The sequence below is a fragment of the Lynx rufus genome, unplaced genomic scaffold (assembly GCF_022079265.1).
Source record: "Lynx rufus isolate CCGP_SWC_20201006 ecotype Redwood Valley unplaced genomic scaffold, mLynRuf1.p SCAF_7, whole genome shotgun sequence".
NCBI classification, from domain to species: Eukaryota; Metazoa; Chordata; class Mammalia; order Carnivora; family Felidae; genus Lynx; species Lynx rufus.
Genome location: NW_025814889.1, coordinates 134530734 through 134547901, shown reverse-complemented (window position 1 = coordinate 134547901; position 17168 = coordinate 134530734). Strand labels below are relative to the sequence as shown.

The 17168-nt window shown below is 56.9% G+C and overlaps 1 protein-coding gene across 4 annotated transcripts in view; it reads right to left on the bottom strand.

Annotated features, from left to right (window-relative positions):
• Positions 1 to 3084: 3084 nt before the first annotated feature.
• ZC3H7B (zinc finger CCCH-type containing 7B) overlaps positions 3085 to 17168 on the bottom strand; it is a 61374-nt gene continuing 47290 nt past the window's right edge. For all 4 annotated transcript variants that reach the window (XM_047064954.1, XM_047064955.1, XM_047064953.1 and 1 more), the window contains exons 14-23: positions 15813 to 16018; positions 14640 to 14740; positions 13499 to 13680; positions 11247 to 11332; positions 7604 to 7737; positions 7326 to 7431; positions 7075 to 7183; positions 6677 to 6810; positions 6395 to 6558; positions 3085 to 6006 (exon numbers count right to left, since the gene is read on the bottom strand). In XM_047064954.1, coding sequence (XP_046920910.1) covers positions 5760 to 6006; positions 6395 to 6558; positions 6677 to 6810; positions 7075 to 7183; positions 7326 to 7431; positions 7604 to 7737; positions 11247 to 11332; positions 13499 to 13680; positions 14640 to 14740; positions 15813 to 16018 — 1469 coding nt within the window. In that variant the 3' untranslated portion in view covers positions 3085 to 5759. The remainder of the gene's footprint in view (positions 6007 to 6394; positions 6559 to 6676; positions 6811 to 7074; positions 7184 to 7325; positions 7432 to 7603; positions 7738 to 11246; positions 11333 to 13498; positions 13681 to 14639; positions 14741 to 15812; positions 16019 to 17168) is intronic.

Here is a 17168-nt window from a genome sequence, read left to right as displayed (position 1 = left end):
TCCAAGTAGATGCAATAAGCATTTGGTTCCCTGCGCATAGATGATTTCTATGCAGTTCTTCACTGTTTTCCAAAAATATTTTGTACAGAAGCAAAAATACTCCAGGAACCCCCCTGGCCTCTCCAACAGCCCTCAGCCTGTCCTCTACTTACCCTCCCCTCCTTGCTAACAGCCTTCCCCAAACTATGCTCTTTTCCCAAATTAATTAAAAGTTAATTTCAAGTTTTGAATACAAAGAACATTATATGGCTCAAAGCTCAACACTTTTGATAAAGGTATACTTTAGAAACATAATGTCAGGGGTGCCTGGGTGGCTCAGTCGGTTGGGCCCCTGGCTTCAGCTCAGGTCATGATCTCACAGTTCATGAGCTCGAGCCCTGCATCGGGCTCTCTACTGTCCGCTCAGAGCCTGCTTCTTTGGGTCCTCTGTCCCTGTCTCTCTCTGCCCCTCCCCCACTCCCAATCTCTCTCAAAAATACATAAACATTATATGCACATATGTAATTTCTATCCCTGTTCTTCCTCTCCATTCCTCTATCTCATAAGACATTTAGTTTCTTATTTATCCTTCTAGTGCCCTGTGCTTCTGAGACCCTGGGCAGTGAGGGTGAGGTGGGCCTTGCATTCAGGTTGCCTCAAGTTGACCTGGGATTTGCAGGCTGGAGCTGACTGAACCGCTCCCTGGCCTAAGAACTCTCTGGTGTGCTAGACTGGCTTACCACAAAGGTGCAGTGGGTAGGTGCCCACAGAGCATGATTCCAGAGGCAACAGGAAACGCCCTGTGTCGCAAAAATACCCACCTGATAAGTGACATTCCATCCTCGGACATTTGTCCCTATGAACTCTCTGCAGAACCCTTCCAATGTACAGATGTGCTAAGCATCTAAGACCATAAGTGAGTACTTGCTGCATACCTGGCACCAGCCAAGACTTTGTGAGAGATTCAAAGTTAAGTCAGAAACCCGGCCGGGCAGGTCCCCGCCCTTAGGGAATTTTCATGCCACTGCAAGTCAATCCAGGTGGCACCCCTACTCCGGGGGGCCCAGTTGGCAGTGTCACCTGTGCTCTCACAGAGGCCACATCAGCAGGTTGCTGGGTCAAGAGGCTGGAGAGGGTAGAGATGGGGAAAGGGGAGGCCACATAGAAACCCGGAGACATTTGGAAGGGGCCGCATGGCAGGCGTGTTGGGATTGTCTGCACTTCTTGGGTTTCCTGGCTCAGAGGCTGATGCCTACTAGAGATGGCTCCCCTGGGAGGGGGTATATGTGGATGCAGTTTCTGGCAAAGCCCTCAAGGGCTTTCTCTAGAGAGGTGCAGAGCCCCTTCACCATCTGCAGGTCCCTGACAGTCACCCCACCTGCCCAGGGCCTCCCTCAGAAGCAGCTTCCTCAGAGGCAGGGAGAAGCCTGCTGGGGCTCCATGGTGGTGGTGGTGGTGTTCACTGTGACCCTTACTCACAGGAGGGAAGACCAGAAACAGACGTGTGTTCAATAACTGGGGGCTGCTCAAGTCAGCTCCGGTCCCTTGATGAATAAAGTGTCGGCCACTGATCATAATACCTAAGTTACATCAGGGCTTGGAGACACGCGTGAAATACAATTGAGAGAAAAAGAAAGATGCGGGACAATGAGTGTGCATTGACAACCATGGGACAGCAATCTTTTGAAGCCTCTATCCCAGTTTCACCTCCTCCAGGAAGCCCTCCCTGGATCTGGCACCTGCAATGCCTCCCACCGCAGTGCCTGTCAAACCATCCTGCCCTCTCCCACGTAGGTCTGCATCCCCTGGCAGACTTGGGTTCAAGGGAAGCCACATTTCTTCAGTAACCTTGTTCCCAGGATCTGAGAGTGGGTGCTCAGTGAATGTTTACCAACTTGAGCTAAAGGAGGCCCAGAAGAGAATTTAGGGGAACGTAGAGAATTTAAGAGTTTAGTCCACCAGGCACATTGAAGTCCTGCTTATCTTACGGTCTTTGATTTTCTGAATTCATGGGAGGTCTGGATGCAGGTTCATGATCTCTCCAGCTTGAGGCTGGGTCTGGAGGTTTCCTTTGGGGGCCTGTACTTTGCCACGCCACTTTCGTTTTTCACGGTGCTACCAGGGGTGCTGAGAACCCCAGACCGTCAGCGCTGAAGGGACCTTTGCCAATCACCCAGTTCCCAGTGTTTCTTGTTTTACTGTCTCCTGAGGGTCCTTGGAACCTTTGCTGAATGTCTCTAAGATGTGGACACCAAATGTGCAGCGTTGTCGTGGGGAACAGACATGCTGCATCCAGTGTCTGGTGCACAGGTGCTCAATCAAGCTGCTGGCTTCTCTTGCTCATCCGGTCATTTATCAAGCACCTGAGCCCCTATGCACCTTTGGCCCCCTGTTCCTGGTGTCACTCCACACTGCAGTTGACAGCTATCTGGTGAGAGCTTGCTCTTGAACATATGCGGCCCCTCCCATCAGGGTCCCCCTCCATCCCTTGCAACACACACAACCCAAGAGATTTGAGAAAGTACCTCCCATCCCAGAAGATATGGACTTCCCCGAATTGAGAATTCCCAATCTAACATACTCTCTCCTTTTAAAGATGAGAAATCTGGGTCCCGAGGAGTCCAAGCTGCAGTCAGAATCATATTCCAAAGCAATGGCATGCCTCCTCGCTATTCTGGAAAAGCCACACCCAGAAAGGGCACAGAATTCAGGACTGGAATTCAGGACGGTGTCCTTGATAAAGGCAGGGAGGTGTGGGTACCTTGGGACCCCCATGCGGAAGGCTGTGAGCAGGCAGGCTGCAGGAGAGCCAGTGAAGGGTGGCTGCTGGGGCCTCTTGTACACAGCACAGCTTGTCCTTGCCAGCTGAGGCGCTGCCTGAGCTGGGGTCAGCTGGGTGGCCCTGTTTACACAGGGACACAGACCTTCTGCCCCTCACCCCTCGGAATTTCTGCCTTTAGGCATGCCCAGCACCAGGCAGCTCTGCCCCATGTGGACAGAGCAGCCCAGGCCCCTGGGCACAAGCTCCAGGCAGGGAGGAACAGGAGCGACAGAGGTCGGGGACAGAGGTCAAAGTGCACACGTTTATTTTCTAGAAACAAAGGCTAAAAGAATCAAGTTTCTTTCATTTTATTTTAAGAAGGACAAAAATTGTTATTAAAACATCTACATTATTATCAAGATACTAGACCTTATGAATATTTAATATTAAAGTGTGGTATTCTTAAATTTTTAATACACAGACATTTTAAAAGGACCATTAAATTGATTACTGCCCAGCTGAGAAATGCAGCGTCCCTCCTTCGCCCTACTCCAAAGGGATACTCACATTGGGGGCGCCTGCCCCCCCCCCCATCACTATGTTTAAAGTATTGTCCCTGCCTGCTGGCAGTAGGCACGGGCCCCTGATTCAACTCTCCAAGCCTCCCAGTCAGGATCATGACTGAAATAATCACCCTCATCCTTCAAAGTGTACTCCTGTCCCCAGGCCCCCCACCTCTGGCCCTCTTCCCAACCCTGTGGGGGGATCCAGCTTTGGCCAGGCCAGGGAGCCCCAGATCCCAGGGGACCCTGGATGGGTAACATGTTGAAGAAGAAAAATCTGGACACTAATCCTATTCTTCTGGGCAGGAGACAAACACCAATCATTTTCTTTCCTGGAGCACCACTGCTCTCTCCCGGCAAGGCTGGAGTGGTCTGGAAACTGGGCCCAGGCGAGGCCACTCCTGCCCTTGCTGAGAAATCACCTCCAACCCATGGCTCCAAGTCCCGAATCTGAAAAATCCCTCTTAATTACACACCAGGATGGCTGCATTTTCTGGCCAAATTCTTTATCTTTAGCCCTCATTAGAAGTGATTCCTTGGATACCACACACATATATAATATTATATAGAGCGATATATTTAATACCTGTGTATATATGCATCACGGGGGCGACATATATACACACTAAAAACGAGGCTGGTGACGACAGACTGCAACACCACGGATCAGGGAAAACAAGTGTCATCGACATTCACAGCCACGGCCCCCACCTCGGGTGTGGTCTCTCCTCCCCTCCAGCCACGCCACCAGCACGAATCTGCTGGCCTGCTGGGGGAAGGGGGCAGGGAGAAGAAAGGATGCATGCCACGATTACTGGGAAAGGCTGGGCAGTGACAGCAGGAGGAACAAGGTTCTCTGCGTCTGGGGTGCCCATAATCACATCATTGCTCACTATCGATCCTTGCTTGAGGAGAAATGAGGGGGATTCCATTCTCTTTGTCTCACCCCCCACCCCTGACTCCAGCTGTGGTCCCCGGTTGCTTCCGGGGGGCCCCACTTCTTGTGCCAACAGTGTGGGGCATTCTGGAATGTCTCAGGAACCAGGGGAGGCCGGGTCTGCCCACAGTGGGTGGGATGGAGAGGAGGGGGTGCACGCAGACAGGTCAGACGAGAGGCATGGGAAAGGGCTTGGCGGCTGGAGGTAGGGGCCGGGGGTCAGCTGAGGTCCCAGGCAGCTGGCAGGGCCGGGAATCAGGGAGGGCTGGGACAGACAGGCGTGACTGTATGTCTGGGTCTGGGGAGAAAGGGATGAGGGCCATGTTGGGTCCTCAAGAAAGAGGAGCTGTGTCCCATCCTAAAGTGACCCATGATGCTCAGCGATCCTAGAGTGGCCCATGGCATTCATCTCCCTTCTCTCCACGTTCCCTGACCCCCACCCTTCCCCTTCTTCCCAGTGCATCATGCAGGAGCTGAGCCCATGGGTGCCCTGCCTGTTACCGCCGCCCTGAGTTGGCGTGGGAAGCAACTTGCTGCTACACTTGCTACGACCATCCTCAGGAGGGGACCGTCCCTCTACAGGGTGCTGCCATGACCAATCCCCTGAGCCTCCCTTCTTCAGCCAACAAGTTCCACTGCCTGGAGCCCCTGTGGCACACTGATTCAGAGACTGTCATATCCCTGCCAAGAGCCTGGAGGCTCCAGCAGACAACTGGCCCTGAGCCTTTTGACTAGTTTGCCTCTGGCTTTACCTTGTGCCGTGGGCGGGAGACCCTGAGCAGATCACCCCTCCCTTCCAGGCCTTAGTCTTCCTATCTGCAATAGGGGGGGCTTGAGCTGAGTCATCTCTGAGGACTCTTAGGACCTAAAGTCTACATTTGGTGGCTCACAAGGGAGGAGGGCTGGGCTGGTGGCCGGACTGGAGAGGCTCTAGAGATCATCTAGCCCAGCCCCTCCCACTCTTCCAACCAAAGGGGAAACTGAGGCCCCAGAGGGCAAGCGACCAGTATTGTGTTCCCAGCTCCACCCTGGGGCTGCATTTTAAAGCTAATTGGGGCCGCCAGCCCTCTGTTGTGTACTGATCTGAGGTGAGGGTGGGGCAGGGAAAAGGACCCTCCTGCTGCAGATTCAAGTGGGGACCCCAGGCTCCCCAGCCCTGAGCTTTGGGCCCCCTTTAGGAGCAGACAGAAGTTAAAGCTGTAGGCTGAAGCTGGAGGGGTCAGCCAGGCCCCTCCCTCCCCAACCAGGAGAGCGGGGGCTGGGGGTGTCTGCCCAGGGTGTTCCAGCAGGACGAGGACCCTGGGACCGCTTAGGGCTACAGCACACGCACCTGGGTATGCACACAGGTGGTGGGGGCAGAAAGGACGGAGGACGGACGGGGCCCCAGGGGGCCGGGGGCTGCCTGAGGAGGGCGGCCCCCCGCCCCCAGCCCTGGCCTGCCCTGGCCCTCCTATCAGGACCTCTGTCCCCACCCCCGCCCCCTGAACCCTAGGACTTCACCCGAGGCCCACAAATGGCCCTATTCCCCAGTGACAGCGGCAGCAGCAGGGGCTTCTGGGGCGGCACCGGCGGTGTTCCCATCCTCTTGCAGCAGGAAGTTGTATTTGCCAAAGTCGTCGTCCCGCGGGCACAGAAGCATATCCTTGCGGGCCTTGGCCAGCTTCTGCTTCAGCACCTCACGCCGGTCCAGCCACTCGGTGAGCTCCTCCTGCCCGTGCGCGCAGCGGCACTTGTCCCCATCTGGGCAGGCCTTGCCCTTCTGGAGCCTGCGGGCAGGCAGCAGGAGGCTCACTGCCCAAGCCCGAGCCCTGTCCACCACGGGCTGTGGACCTCGGGCCGGCGGCTCAACCTCCCCTCGCAAGACAAGCCTTCCCCTGGGCAGCGCCGGTCCTGGTGAAAGCTGGCACGTCCTAGCCTCCTCGAGGATCTGCCTCAGGGCTGCAGGCAGGGGTCTGGCAGTTCTGAGCCCACCCCGTCCCTCCCTACCCTGCTCCCGCTCCCTCTGCTCCTCACATCCAGGAGCAGCTGTTTCAGGACAGCACCCTCTGCGCGCTGTCTCCAGACCCCAGGCTCATCTCAGGCCCACCCTGCAGCCTGCCAGGCTCCTCCAGGCCCGCCATGCCCGCCCTACGGGTCCCGCCCTCCCTGGAGCACCTGTCGCAGAGCCGGAACTCGCCCATGGGGAAGCGGTAGGCCCAGCCACTGGCGTCGCTGTCGGATGTGAAGACCTTCTCCTTGTGCTTCTCGGACTGGATGTGCTGCTGCCACTGCTTCTTGCTGTTGCTGTTTTTGCCGCAGAGCCAGCAGTGGTAGCCCATCTGGGGGCACAACCGCCGTGGGTGCCCGTTCCTCGCACCTCCGCCTGGACCGCTCTCCCACCCCACGCCCTCCCAGGTCCGGCTCAGACCCGGGCCCGCGCACGCGTGAGGGGGTTACCATGATGTCGGCGTAGTCTGTGGGCATCTGGATCTGCTTCTCCCCTTCCCGAGAACTGATTGGGGTCCCTTCCCCTGGTTTCCCTGGGTTGTGTTTCTTTAGCCACATGTCATAGGTCTGTTGCATGTCCAGGACTGGTGGGCAATGGAGGCCAGAGTGCTTGGTGAGAGGGGATTCTTCATCCGTTCTGCCCCACGACACCCCCTGGACTTGGGAGCTGGGGGCATCCCAGGCCTTGCGGTTGGGCGGGCACGGTCGGGGGCGGGGGGCAGGAGGAGGGCCTGGGTGGTGGCAAAGGGAGAGACAGCAGGTGCTCTTGGGCCGACTGATGACTCGGGGTGTCTGGCAGTGAGGGGACACTGGGCCAGGCCCCCACCCTGCCCAGTCTTCCCACTCACTCTTGTTCTCCTTCATGAATGTCCACATGTCCCTCTCCTCCGGGCTGTGTGCGAAGGAGCAGTTCCCCACGTACTGGCACTTGCGGCCGTTCTGCGCGTGGATGCAGAGCTGCCGGGTGGGCGCGGGGAGAGCCTGCTGAGCTCCCCTGGATTGTGTTACAGCCCCAGCCGGCAGGCAAGCCCTCGGAAGGCCCCTCAGCCCCCACGTCTGAGTTCCCACCACCACCCTGCACCCCACTCCTGGCGCTCACATCGTATTGCTGTGGGAAGTTGCGAATGGATGGCAGCGGCCTCACCGACACCCATTTCCTCTTGGCCTTTGACATCACCAGAAGGACCCGCCGCTCCTTGGTCCAGCTGTAGGGCAGAGCAGGGTGGGGGGGAGGGGGGGAGATGGTTGGGAGAGCTCAGGGCAGAGCCTCGGGCTGTGTGAGCTCCACAGAGAGCCCCGGCCTCCTAACTCCCGACTCACGGCGCTTGGGTGGGCTCCCCACCCCCCACCCCAGCCCCCGAGTGTCGCCTGGCTCACCAGTGCCGGGCCTTGGCACTGCAGTACTTGAGGTCTTTGTCAGGCTCCACCACTTGCCCATTCCTCCAGCACTGGCCACACACAAACTTCATCTGCAGGTCGAAGGTGCTGGGCCCATGTGTCCGAGGGGCACCCTGTTGGGGAAAGGGGCCGGTGAATCCACAGGCACCAGGGCTGAGGCCTGGGGTCTGTCATGCAGGTGGCCTCCAACCGTGTTCGAGCCACCTAGAGCCTTAGAAGGAGCCAGTCCACTACCAGAGGGGAGTTACCTCCCCACCCCAGGGCTCATGGCCTCTCAGTGTGGGAGCCAGGCCTGGGACGGGGCTCCAGATTCCTGACTGAACATTCTGCCTTATCCAGCTAGTCCCCGTGGGTCTGCTCTTTGCAGCTGCTGGCATTTCCCTGAGCGTGGCATGCTTTTGCACATGCTGTTCCCTCTGCCTGGAATGCCCTTCCTTTTTGCTTCAGGCTTATTCTGGAAACTTTCAAACCTCAGCTCAACCACCACACCTTCCCCGGAGCTCTGCTAAGTGGCAGCTGCCCATCCTAGGGGCTCCCACAGAACCCGAACTACCTCATGTTGATCAACTTATCTAGTTACAAGGGCCGGGCCTGTGGACAGCAGGGCCCAGGTGGGAAGCCACTTGCACAGGAGCCTGCCGTGGAACAGACTTCTGGGCAGCCTTGGATTCCCTCCGGCCCCACCCTGTTCACTCCCCATCCTCTGCTCCAGCCCTTCCTTTGCAGACAGGAGGGCCTGGTCTTCTGCACGTCTGGGGTGGGGGTAGGGGGAGAGGTGGGGGAAGTGGCCACCCAGCCTTGTCTTCTGCCACTTTGAACCCCCTCACCCAGCTATATTGGCTAACCTATGAGCTCTCCTGTCACCTTGAGCCTCCCTGTCCTCCCTGGAGCCTTAGATGTAGGGTTACCCCTCCGGGCAGCCTTCACTCCTCTAGGCTGGAGGGCACATGTCCCTTCCCATGGGAGTACTCTGTGTCCCTGGCACTACCTAGCTCAGGGCCTGTTTTTGAGCAGGAAGGGGCTCTGTTCGTGTGTGTGAACTGAACCCTGGCCTGGTGCTGGAACACTCGCAGCCTGGCTCGGCCCCAGGACAACCCACACGTCACCTTGGTAACAAGGTAGAGGCATGTTTGTAGCTGGGGCATGGCCGGTGCCAGAGCGGACAGTAGGTTCTCCATGTCACTACTGATTTCTAGGTGTTCCACTGGATTCTTCCAGAAGCCTGAGGGAACTCATTTCACAGGTGGGGTAAGTGGGGACTGCTCTAACGAACAGCCACGCCAGTTCACTGGCCTTCCCTTTCCACAACCGCACAGCCTCACCAGCTCCTTGCTGCAGCCCTGGGGGGTAGGTGGGTTCGTTCCCACTTGACTGGATAGAAGCAGAGGCTCAGAGAGGTTACTAATCCCCCCACGGGTAAGTGGCTTGAGGACAGGGACCTGGCAAGAGGCGGGTGCTCATGCTTCTTTGTGGGATGGCGCCGCTATGGCACCATGGGCACTGGGCCTCAGCAGTTCCCACCCTGGCATCTCATTCTCGGCCTCACGGTGCTACTGGCCCTGCACTCTGATGGCAGCCAAGCCAAGACCCCTCATGCCCTGGTCACGGCCACGACTGGCACAGAAGCCCTGTTCCTGAGCCAGGCCCAAGGGTGGTATCCGGGGTGGGCCTTGGCAGCAAGAGTGGGTTGAAGTCAGTCATGGCACCTTTGGGCAGCCGGGCCTGCCCCCATCTCTGGGGACCGTTGCAGCAGCCCTGAGTAGGAAGAAGGGGTAGAGGTGGTAAGGACTCCGAGTTCTCTTAGAAGATAACACTGCAGATCCAACCTAAGCCCCTCACTGTTTTCCAGCCGGGATCCTGGCCAGGAGCAAAAAATAAACCACATGGCAGGGAGGGGGAGAGGGAGGGGAAAAGAGGATTGCACAGGAAGGGGCGGAGGAGGGAAACAGCCAAGAAGATGAGAGAGAAAGAAAGAAAAAGGAACAGAAAGAAGGACTAGGGAGAGAGAGGAGGGAAGTCCCAAGGGGGCCAGGCAGCCCCGTCGACCAGCCTGCCCTTCTCCCTGGCTCACTGCCACACCCATGCTGGCCTCAGGAGGGGCTAGGGGCCCGGCCTTCTCCCAAGCTGACCAGTAGGTATGCCTGGCCTGGGGAGGGGGTCCTCTTGGATGGCACAGGGGCTTCAGCTCACGCTATCTCTTGGGCCTGAGATCACCCCTTCTGTCCCCACTGTCATCTATGGCTATAATGATCCCTCCCTCTTAGGGAAGCATATGAGGATCAGGATGGCACAGGGCCTGGTGCAGAGCAGGGACCCAGCAAGCTATAGCTTGGTCAGCTTCTGTACCCTCATACCTACCCTGGGAGATGGGAGGCAGGATTATGACCCCATTTTATGGGTTAGGAATCCTCAGGGGTGGCAGGAATGGTGCACAATTGTGGGAGGGCAGAGTGAGCTCAGGACAAGATGTCAGAGAACCAGGCATTTACTCCACTAAGTGTGCCCCTGGGTGAGTCTCTAGCATGTTCTAAGACTCAGTTTCCCCATCTGCAAATGCCACAGCTCACTTCCTCAGGAGCAGGATGAGGATCAAAAGAGATGGAAATGATATAATCAGTAGGTGAAAAGTTTGAGGAATACCAGGATATTTACCTGGTCTCAAGGTATCTCCCCAGAATGTACTTATTAATTACAAAGGGGGAAAAATGTAACTTCACAGGAGAGAAACCCATATAGTAGAGGCACCTTCAATCAAGTGATCACCAGTAATGGGACAAATTGAGATGATGTGCTTCCTGATGAGTGAACTGAGAAGAACATCACCTCTGGGGTTTGAGGAACCATCAGATAATCCCAAATGCTTATTTATTTTGAGAGAGAGAGAGAGAGAGAGAGAAAGAGTGGCAGAGAGAGAGGGAGAGAGAGAATCTCAAGTATACTCCAAGCTGTCTGCATAGAGCCCAACACGGGACTTGATCTCACGAACTGTGAGATCATGACCTGAGCCGAAATCACGAGTCGGACACTTAACCAACCGAACCACCCGGGTGCCTCTGGCTGGACCTTTTATAAGACAGCCGCTCCTCCAAACCATCAATGTCATGCAATACAAGAAAGACTGGGGGACTGCTCTAGATTAAGAGACCAGACAGCACAACAAATAAATGCAGTGTCACTTGGGACTTGGGGACAATTCACAAAATCTGAATAAATAGGACATCATAATCTGAATAATTACACCGATGTTAGTTCTGTGATGCTGATAATTGTACTGCGGTCATTATGTAAGACAGTGTCCTTATTTTTAGGAAATACACACTGAAGTTTTGGGGGATGATGAGGCATCATGGCTACAACTTATTCTCAAGTGATTCAGAAAAAGGTAGGTTATAATTGTAGATAAGTGTCTCTGTGTGGATGTGCACACATACCAGGACAAAGTGAGAGTGGAATGTGGTAAAATGGTTCATGTCTGGGGAATCGAGAAATGGGTATACATGAATTCTTTGTACTATCCTTACAAATTTCTGGTAAGTCTGAAATTATGTTCAATTGAAGGAACGGGGAGTGGCCCTCAGGGGCCTGATGCCACCCCCCGCCCAGCGCCGACCCAGGGCCTTACCAAGCTGCTGCTGGCCTTCCCTGCATGGGCCTCCGTCTGCTGCCAGTATTTCTTGGATTCCTGGACAATGTCTTCGTGGGTCATGCCTGTGGAGGGCGGGACCACGTGCAGGCGTCCGTGAAGGGGCTCAGTGAGGAGAAAGGCGGGGCATCTCCAGGTGCCACGCCCAGGCCCCCACCCCCCAAGTGGGCCCTGGCACAGAAAGACGTGGGGTGCGGGGAGAGCACTCATGCTCTCTGGGCCTGTTTGTTCACGTGCAATTGGGAATGGGGGACCTGCTCGAAGCCCTCCCAGGGAGCAGGAGCAGAAAATGCAGCCAAGAGTGGGAAAATGCAAGAGAGAGGCTGGCCCTGCGGCATGGTGTGGGGGCTCTCCTGCCCTCATGCTGCTCCGTCTCTTGGGGCAGCTGCTCAGCACCCTTCCTCGACTTGAGGTAGCACCTCCACCTCGCTCAGTGGGGCCTCGGGCCTCACTCCTGCTTGGCAGCCGCTAGCCCAGTGGCTCTTCGGGCTCCGTGCCTGGCCCAGCCTGGCTCCCTAGCTCACGGAGGGACCCCTGCAGGTGAGCAAAGGCAGACACCCCCTGGTGGCCCAGACCCTCCCACTCTGACTGTTGACGCCGAGCCCACCCTCTGAGGTACAGCTTGGAGCCTCTTCGTGAAGCATACCCTGCTCCCATCCCCTCCAGTCTCTTTCTCAGACTGATTTCCTTTCGACCTTGTCCTAGGCCTCCTGCTCCATGGTGGCTGCTTGTCACTGGGGCTTACTCTGGATCAGGCACTGTCCCTGACACACACTTGCTGGCTGATGAGTCCCAAATATTCCAGCCCAGACCTCGGTGGTGAACTTCCGGACCTCCACATCCAGCTGCCTGCTCAACATCTCCACTTCCCACACCGAGCCCTGCTGTGACCCCCCAAACCTGCTCCCCCTACAGCCTCCCCTTCTGAGAACGTGGCCACTCCGTTCTTCCAGTTAGTCTGGTCAAAAATCTTGCAGTCGCTTGATGCCATCCTTTGTCTCATGCTTCGTATCCGGTCCATCGACAACTCCACTGGCTCCACCGTCAACGCACCCCCAGAATCTGATCACTCCTTCCACCCTGCTGCTGTCACCCTGGCCTGAGCCACACCTTCCCTGGGCCCCCTCTGTCTACCCTCACCCCTGTATTCTCTACCCAGTAGCCAGAGCGAGTTTTTAAAAATACTGATCAGATGCTATCTACCCACTTAAACCCTCCAGACCCTGCACATCCTATCTAGAACAATCCTAACTCTGTGTACGGCCTAGAGACTTGTACACACGTGGGTCCTTACCTACCTCTCAGGCCCTCCTCCCCCCATATGCTCAGCCACTCGGCTGTCACAGACAGCCTTTCTGTACCAAGCTTGCTCCGGCCTCAGGGCCTCCAGCTTTGCCATTCCCTCTGCCAGGCATGCTCCCCTTACCCTTCCTTGCTCAAATGCCACTCTCCTCGGAGAGACCTTATCCCAAATGCCCCAGCCTGAGTCCCTCCCCATCCCATTGCTCTGCCTTATTTTCCTCACAGCACTGAGCACATCTGAAATTACATAACCCCATTTCATCAACTCTAAGAAGACATCAATTGTTAGATGCACCATTATTTTATGTTACACCCCCCCCAATGCTAATTAGATTACCACACGCAGTGGGGGATGGGGAGGTATGTGCATCCTCGAACAGATGGAATACGGGATTTATTACCTACTTGTTGCACTGCCTGCCTTGCCCCCGTTTACAGATATCAGATGTTCTCTGAGAGCAAGGACCTCGAGTAGTCTTGCTCGGTCCCTGACACAGAGCAGGTGCACTCGTCATCCTATTAGATGAATGAGTGAGGGAGTGATATCTTTTCATCTCCTCAGCTCTGAGGTGATTAGGATCCCCAGTTCACGGATGAGCAAACGGAGGCTCAGTGAGGGGGAAGTGACCTTGCTGATGACCAATCAGGCAGCCCGGCTCCGCCCCCTCTCCCTTTTCTGTATGTGTTTCCCCCCCGGCACGGCTTGGATAGGGATCAACCCAGGACCCTCCAAGCCTGGAAGCTCCCCGAGAGCAAGGCTTTGTGTCCTCTGTGATGTCTGGGGAGCACTGGCTCCTGCAGAGGCACCCCTTCCCCCGCTAACCGCCCCTCCTGAACTCGAGTCCCCCTCTGCCACCTGCCACGGGCCGGCCCATCCACCCTCAGCCAATTGTCGCCGCCCTCTGCCCGCCCCTGCCCAGCCCCCTCACCAGAGTACTGCTGCAGCAGCCAGACTTTGAGCTCGATGAAGCTGTGGGCGAAGTGGCAGCTGTCCTCCCGCAGGCAGCCGTAGCGCACCTCATGGCGGCACACGTCGAACTGGAAGTGCTCCTGGAACTGGCGGATCTTGGAGTACTTGAGGGAGGTGGAGCGGACGATGTGCACCAGGCACCTGGCGGGCACGGGGGCGGAAGGCACAATGCAGTCTGCAGCCCCAACACCCCCTACCCCCACTGCCACTATTCTGGACAGGGCCAGTCTCCCCAGTGCCGGGCAAGCCTGCGGGGAGAGGCTTCTCCCTGGGTGTTCCTGCCCTATTAACCACTTCTAGAACACAACACCACAATAGGCAAGACATGGGGATCCTACACTCGGCTGTATGCTTCTCCCCTGGCCTCAAGGCAGGGCCAGCTCAAAGGTGGAGCTGCCAGCAGGAGGGCACAGATGCCACCTGCTATGAGGCTGGGAGAAGGGAGGGCCTGTGGATGGGGGAAGGGGCAGGTTCCCCAGCTCAGTGCTCCAGAGCCACTCCTGCGGCCAGGGGAACGATCATTGAGCATCTCCTCTGGGACAGGAATTTTAATTACGCTCACAGCAACCCCAGCAACTTTACGGACAGGGAAACCAAGGGTTGCACGCAGGGCATAAAACAGGCATTGATCAGGCTGGGATCTGAACCCAGGTTTATCTGACCCCAGGGCCTGGACTTTATCATCCATGCTGGGGCAGAGCCAAGGGAAGAGGGAGCAAAGGTTGAGTGTCAGACCTGACTCAGCCCCTCCCACTCACTGTCCAAGGCCAATGTCACGACAGTGGAGGGCACCAGATGGGAGTCGGAGATGTGGCCTCCCACGTGCCTGTTGCGTGAGCTACTCCCAAGCCTCATCAGTACAACAGAGACTGTGTCTCCTCCCGCGTAAGACAGAGGAGACCATTCAAATACCCGAGAGAATGCCTGGAATATAGATCTCAATAAATGGGGTTTCATCCTTTCCAGGTGGATGCTGGATTCTGCCCCTTGCCTTGACGCCCTAAGTCAACCCTCTGGCCTCAGCTGCTCCCCAGGCACCTGAACTACCCTAAGTCTCTTTGTGCCCCTGCTCCCAGGCCCGGGCTGTGAGTCCCACTCACTTGTTGTTGTGGAAGCTGTGCTTGGCAGCCAGGTTGGAGCAGACAGACGGGGAGTCCTTGGTGCCTTTGCTGATGATCCGGGGCTTACTGTCAAAGCAGATCTGTCCGAGGAGAGGGTGGGCTGGGACCTGGCATGGCCACCCGGGGAGGGACAGACTGGGTCCCTGCAAGCCCTGCCCTGAGTCAGGGGAGTGAGAAAGGGAACCCCAGGATCTGTGGCCCCTATCTCTCTGGCTCTAGCTCACAGCCTGGACTGTAGCTCTCGCTGGTCCCCCACCCCAAATGCCTGGGGCGGGGGGGGTGTAACTCCAATTCTCTGAGCCCGAGTTTCCTCAACTGTAAACTGGGGTAACCATGCCCGCTGTCCCATGGGTTCACTGTGAAGCTCAGAAAGGACATAACAGAATGGCGAGTGCTTTGAGAGCACATGCAGCTGCAGCTGGGAGCGGTGATTCCAGGCTGACTGCTCTGAAGGGAGCAGCTGGTCCACCTGCTCTAAGAGCTGGGGGGAAGGGCCGGCCATGCAAAGGGTCGGGGTTGGGCTGAGCTGCACCAGCAGCCTGGATCCGGAGCTCTCACTCCACGGACGTGGGCCTGACACTGTCACTGCCCTCATCATGCTCTGATCGGGCGGGGGGAAGCAGGGGGCCAGCAGGGTCATCTGGGGCAACTCAGGGGAAGGAACTAACAACAACTTGGTGGCGCTGCTGGGATCAGAGTGGAGCCTCGGAGGGTCTGAGATGCAGAAACACAGGGAGGATACTCCCAGGACAGGGGGCAGCCTGGACACAGGCAGGGGAGTGGGCAGGAAGCTGTAATGGGCATTGGAGTCAGCACAGTGAGACAAGGAGGTGTGGGGAAGATGAGTACTGAAAGCCCCTGGCGCCGAGCCTGGCCTTTGATGGTCAGAAGGAAAGAGGGGGTATGATTATCTCTCTTTCTGGGCTCAGTTTCAGCCTCCCCCAAATGAGGGGGCTGGATAGGATCTGGGCTTTAGCATGCTAGGGTCCAATGGACCTTTCTGACAGTCCAAGGATCCACTGATTCTAAAGTCAGGCCTCCCAAACCCACGGTTCCAAGATGGACATTTTATAATGGAGTGCACTGGGGAGCCCCTCCCCCAGCCCCATGTGCGCCATTGACCGTGGAAGTGGCAGGCGAGTGGGCAGATACCTCACAGAGGAAAGTGAAGATGCCCTGGTGCTCCTTAAGGAGCTTGGCGATGGTGAGGCTGCCACGCTTGACGCCCCCCAGCGGGTCAAAGAGCAGGTCACGGTTGAGGGTGCCCTTCCGCTCCTCTGTCCACACGTCGATCTCCTCCTGATGGTAGGCGAAGGTGCAGTTATCCCCGTACTTACAGTCCTGCTTGTTAATCATGTCTGCAAAGAGGCAACAGGACACACGTTCTGCCAGGCGGGACGGCAGCCCGCAGAGCTCCTGGGACCGCCACTGCGGCAGGCCGGGCCCAGGTTCATCTCCGCCACGGCGGGGGTGGGGGGGTTGGCCTGCTCATCACAGGACTGGGGAGGGGTCCGGCAGCAGAGCTGGGGGAAGCCCTTCTCAGGCCAGGTCCCTTCTTTGCCCTGCACCTGTGTTGGGGGGAGGACCTGTTTTTCCATCTACAAAGCATGCAGTTACCCCACCCCACCACCTCACAAAGCAGCCTTATGTGGGTCGGGCAGGATGAAAGGTAGGATAAAGGGCTTTGGAGAGGAATACAAGCCTCTACATAAACAGGAGGGGTGTTTCTCTTACTATTCACCAGGAAAATACCATTGGTTAAGGGCCTAGGCAGATTGGGCTGGGATTCCCTGGGATTCCTCAGCTGTCGGTCCCATAAACAGAGAACTGGGTTGTTGTGAGGGTTAAGTGAAATAATAAATAAAACCCCTGGGGACCAGGAGGGCCTGGTGGGCTCAGGCGGTAGAGCGTGCGACTCTTGATCTTGGGGTTGTGAGCCCAAGCCCCACGTTGGGTGTGGAGCCTACTTTACAACAAAAAACAAAAAACCGAAAAACTCCTGGGGACCAGGGAGCTGGGAGGGCAGCAGGCTCACAACCCAGAGCCCTGCCATTTCCTGGGGGCAGGAACTGCTTTTCTTCCTTCCTCTCCCCTGCTCACGCTCTAAGTCTGCACTGCCCCATCCTGCTGCCAGGCCGCAGACACACGAGGACAAGTGAGCCGGTGCACAGATGATCACCACCGGCTGCTCTGTGCTGGAACCAGTCCTGCATCCCTTGGGGAGCCCTGCAGGGAGTGGCTTCCTAAGATCTGGGTGCCGCTTGACCAAGTTCAAAGGAGTGTGCAAAGGAGTCAGGATTCAGTATATTTGGGGGGTGGTTAGGGCAGAGGGGGGGACTTGTAAGGCTCACAGAATTTGGACTTCACCCACACTGGCCAGGGGACAGCTGAGGCCTTTGAGCCCAGGAGTGACATGTCCTCAAGATCCTGCTGGGAGGACAGCAAGCTGGTCCAGAAAGCCTGGGGCTACTGCCACGAGCTGGGTGGGGGGACAAAGGCAGAGCCTCC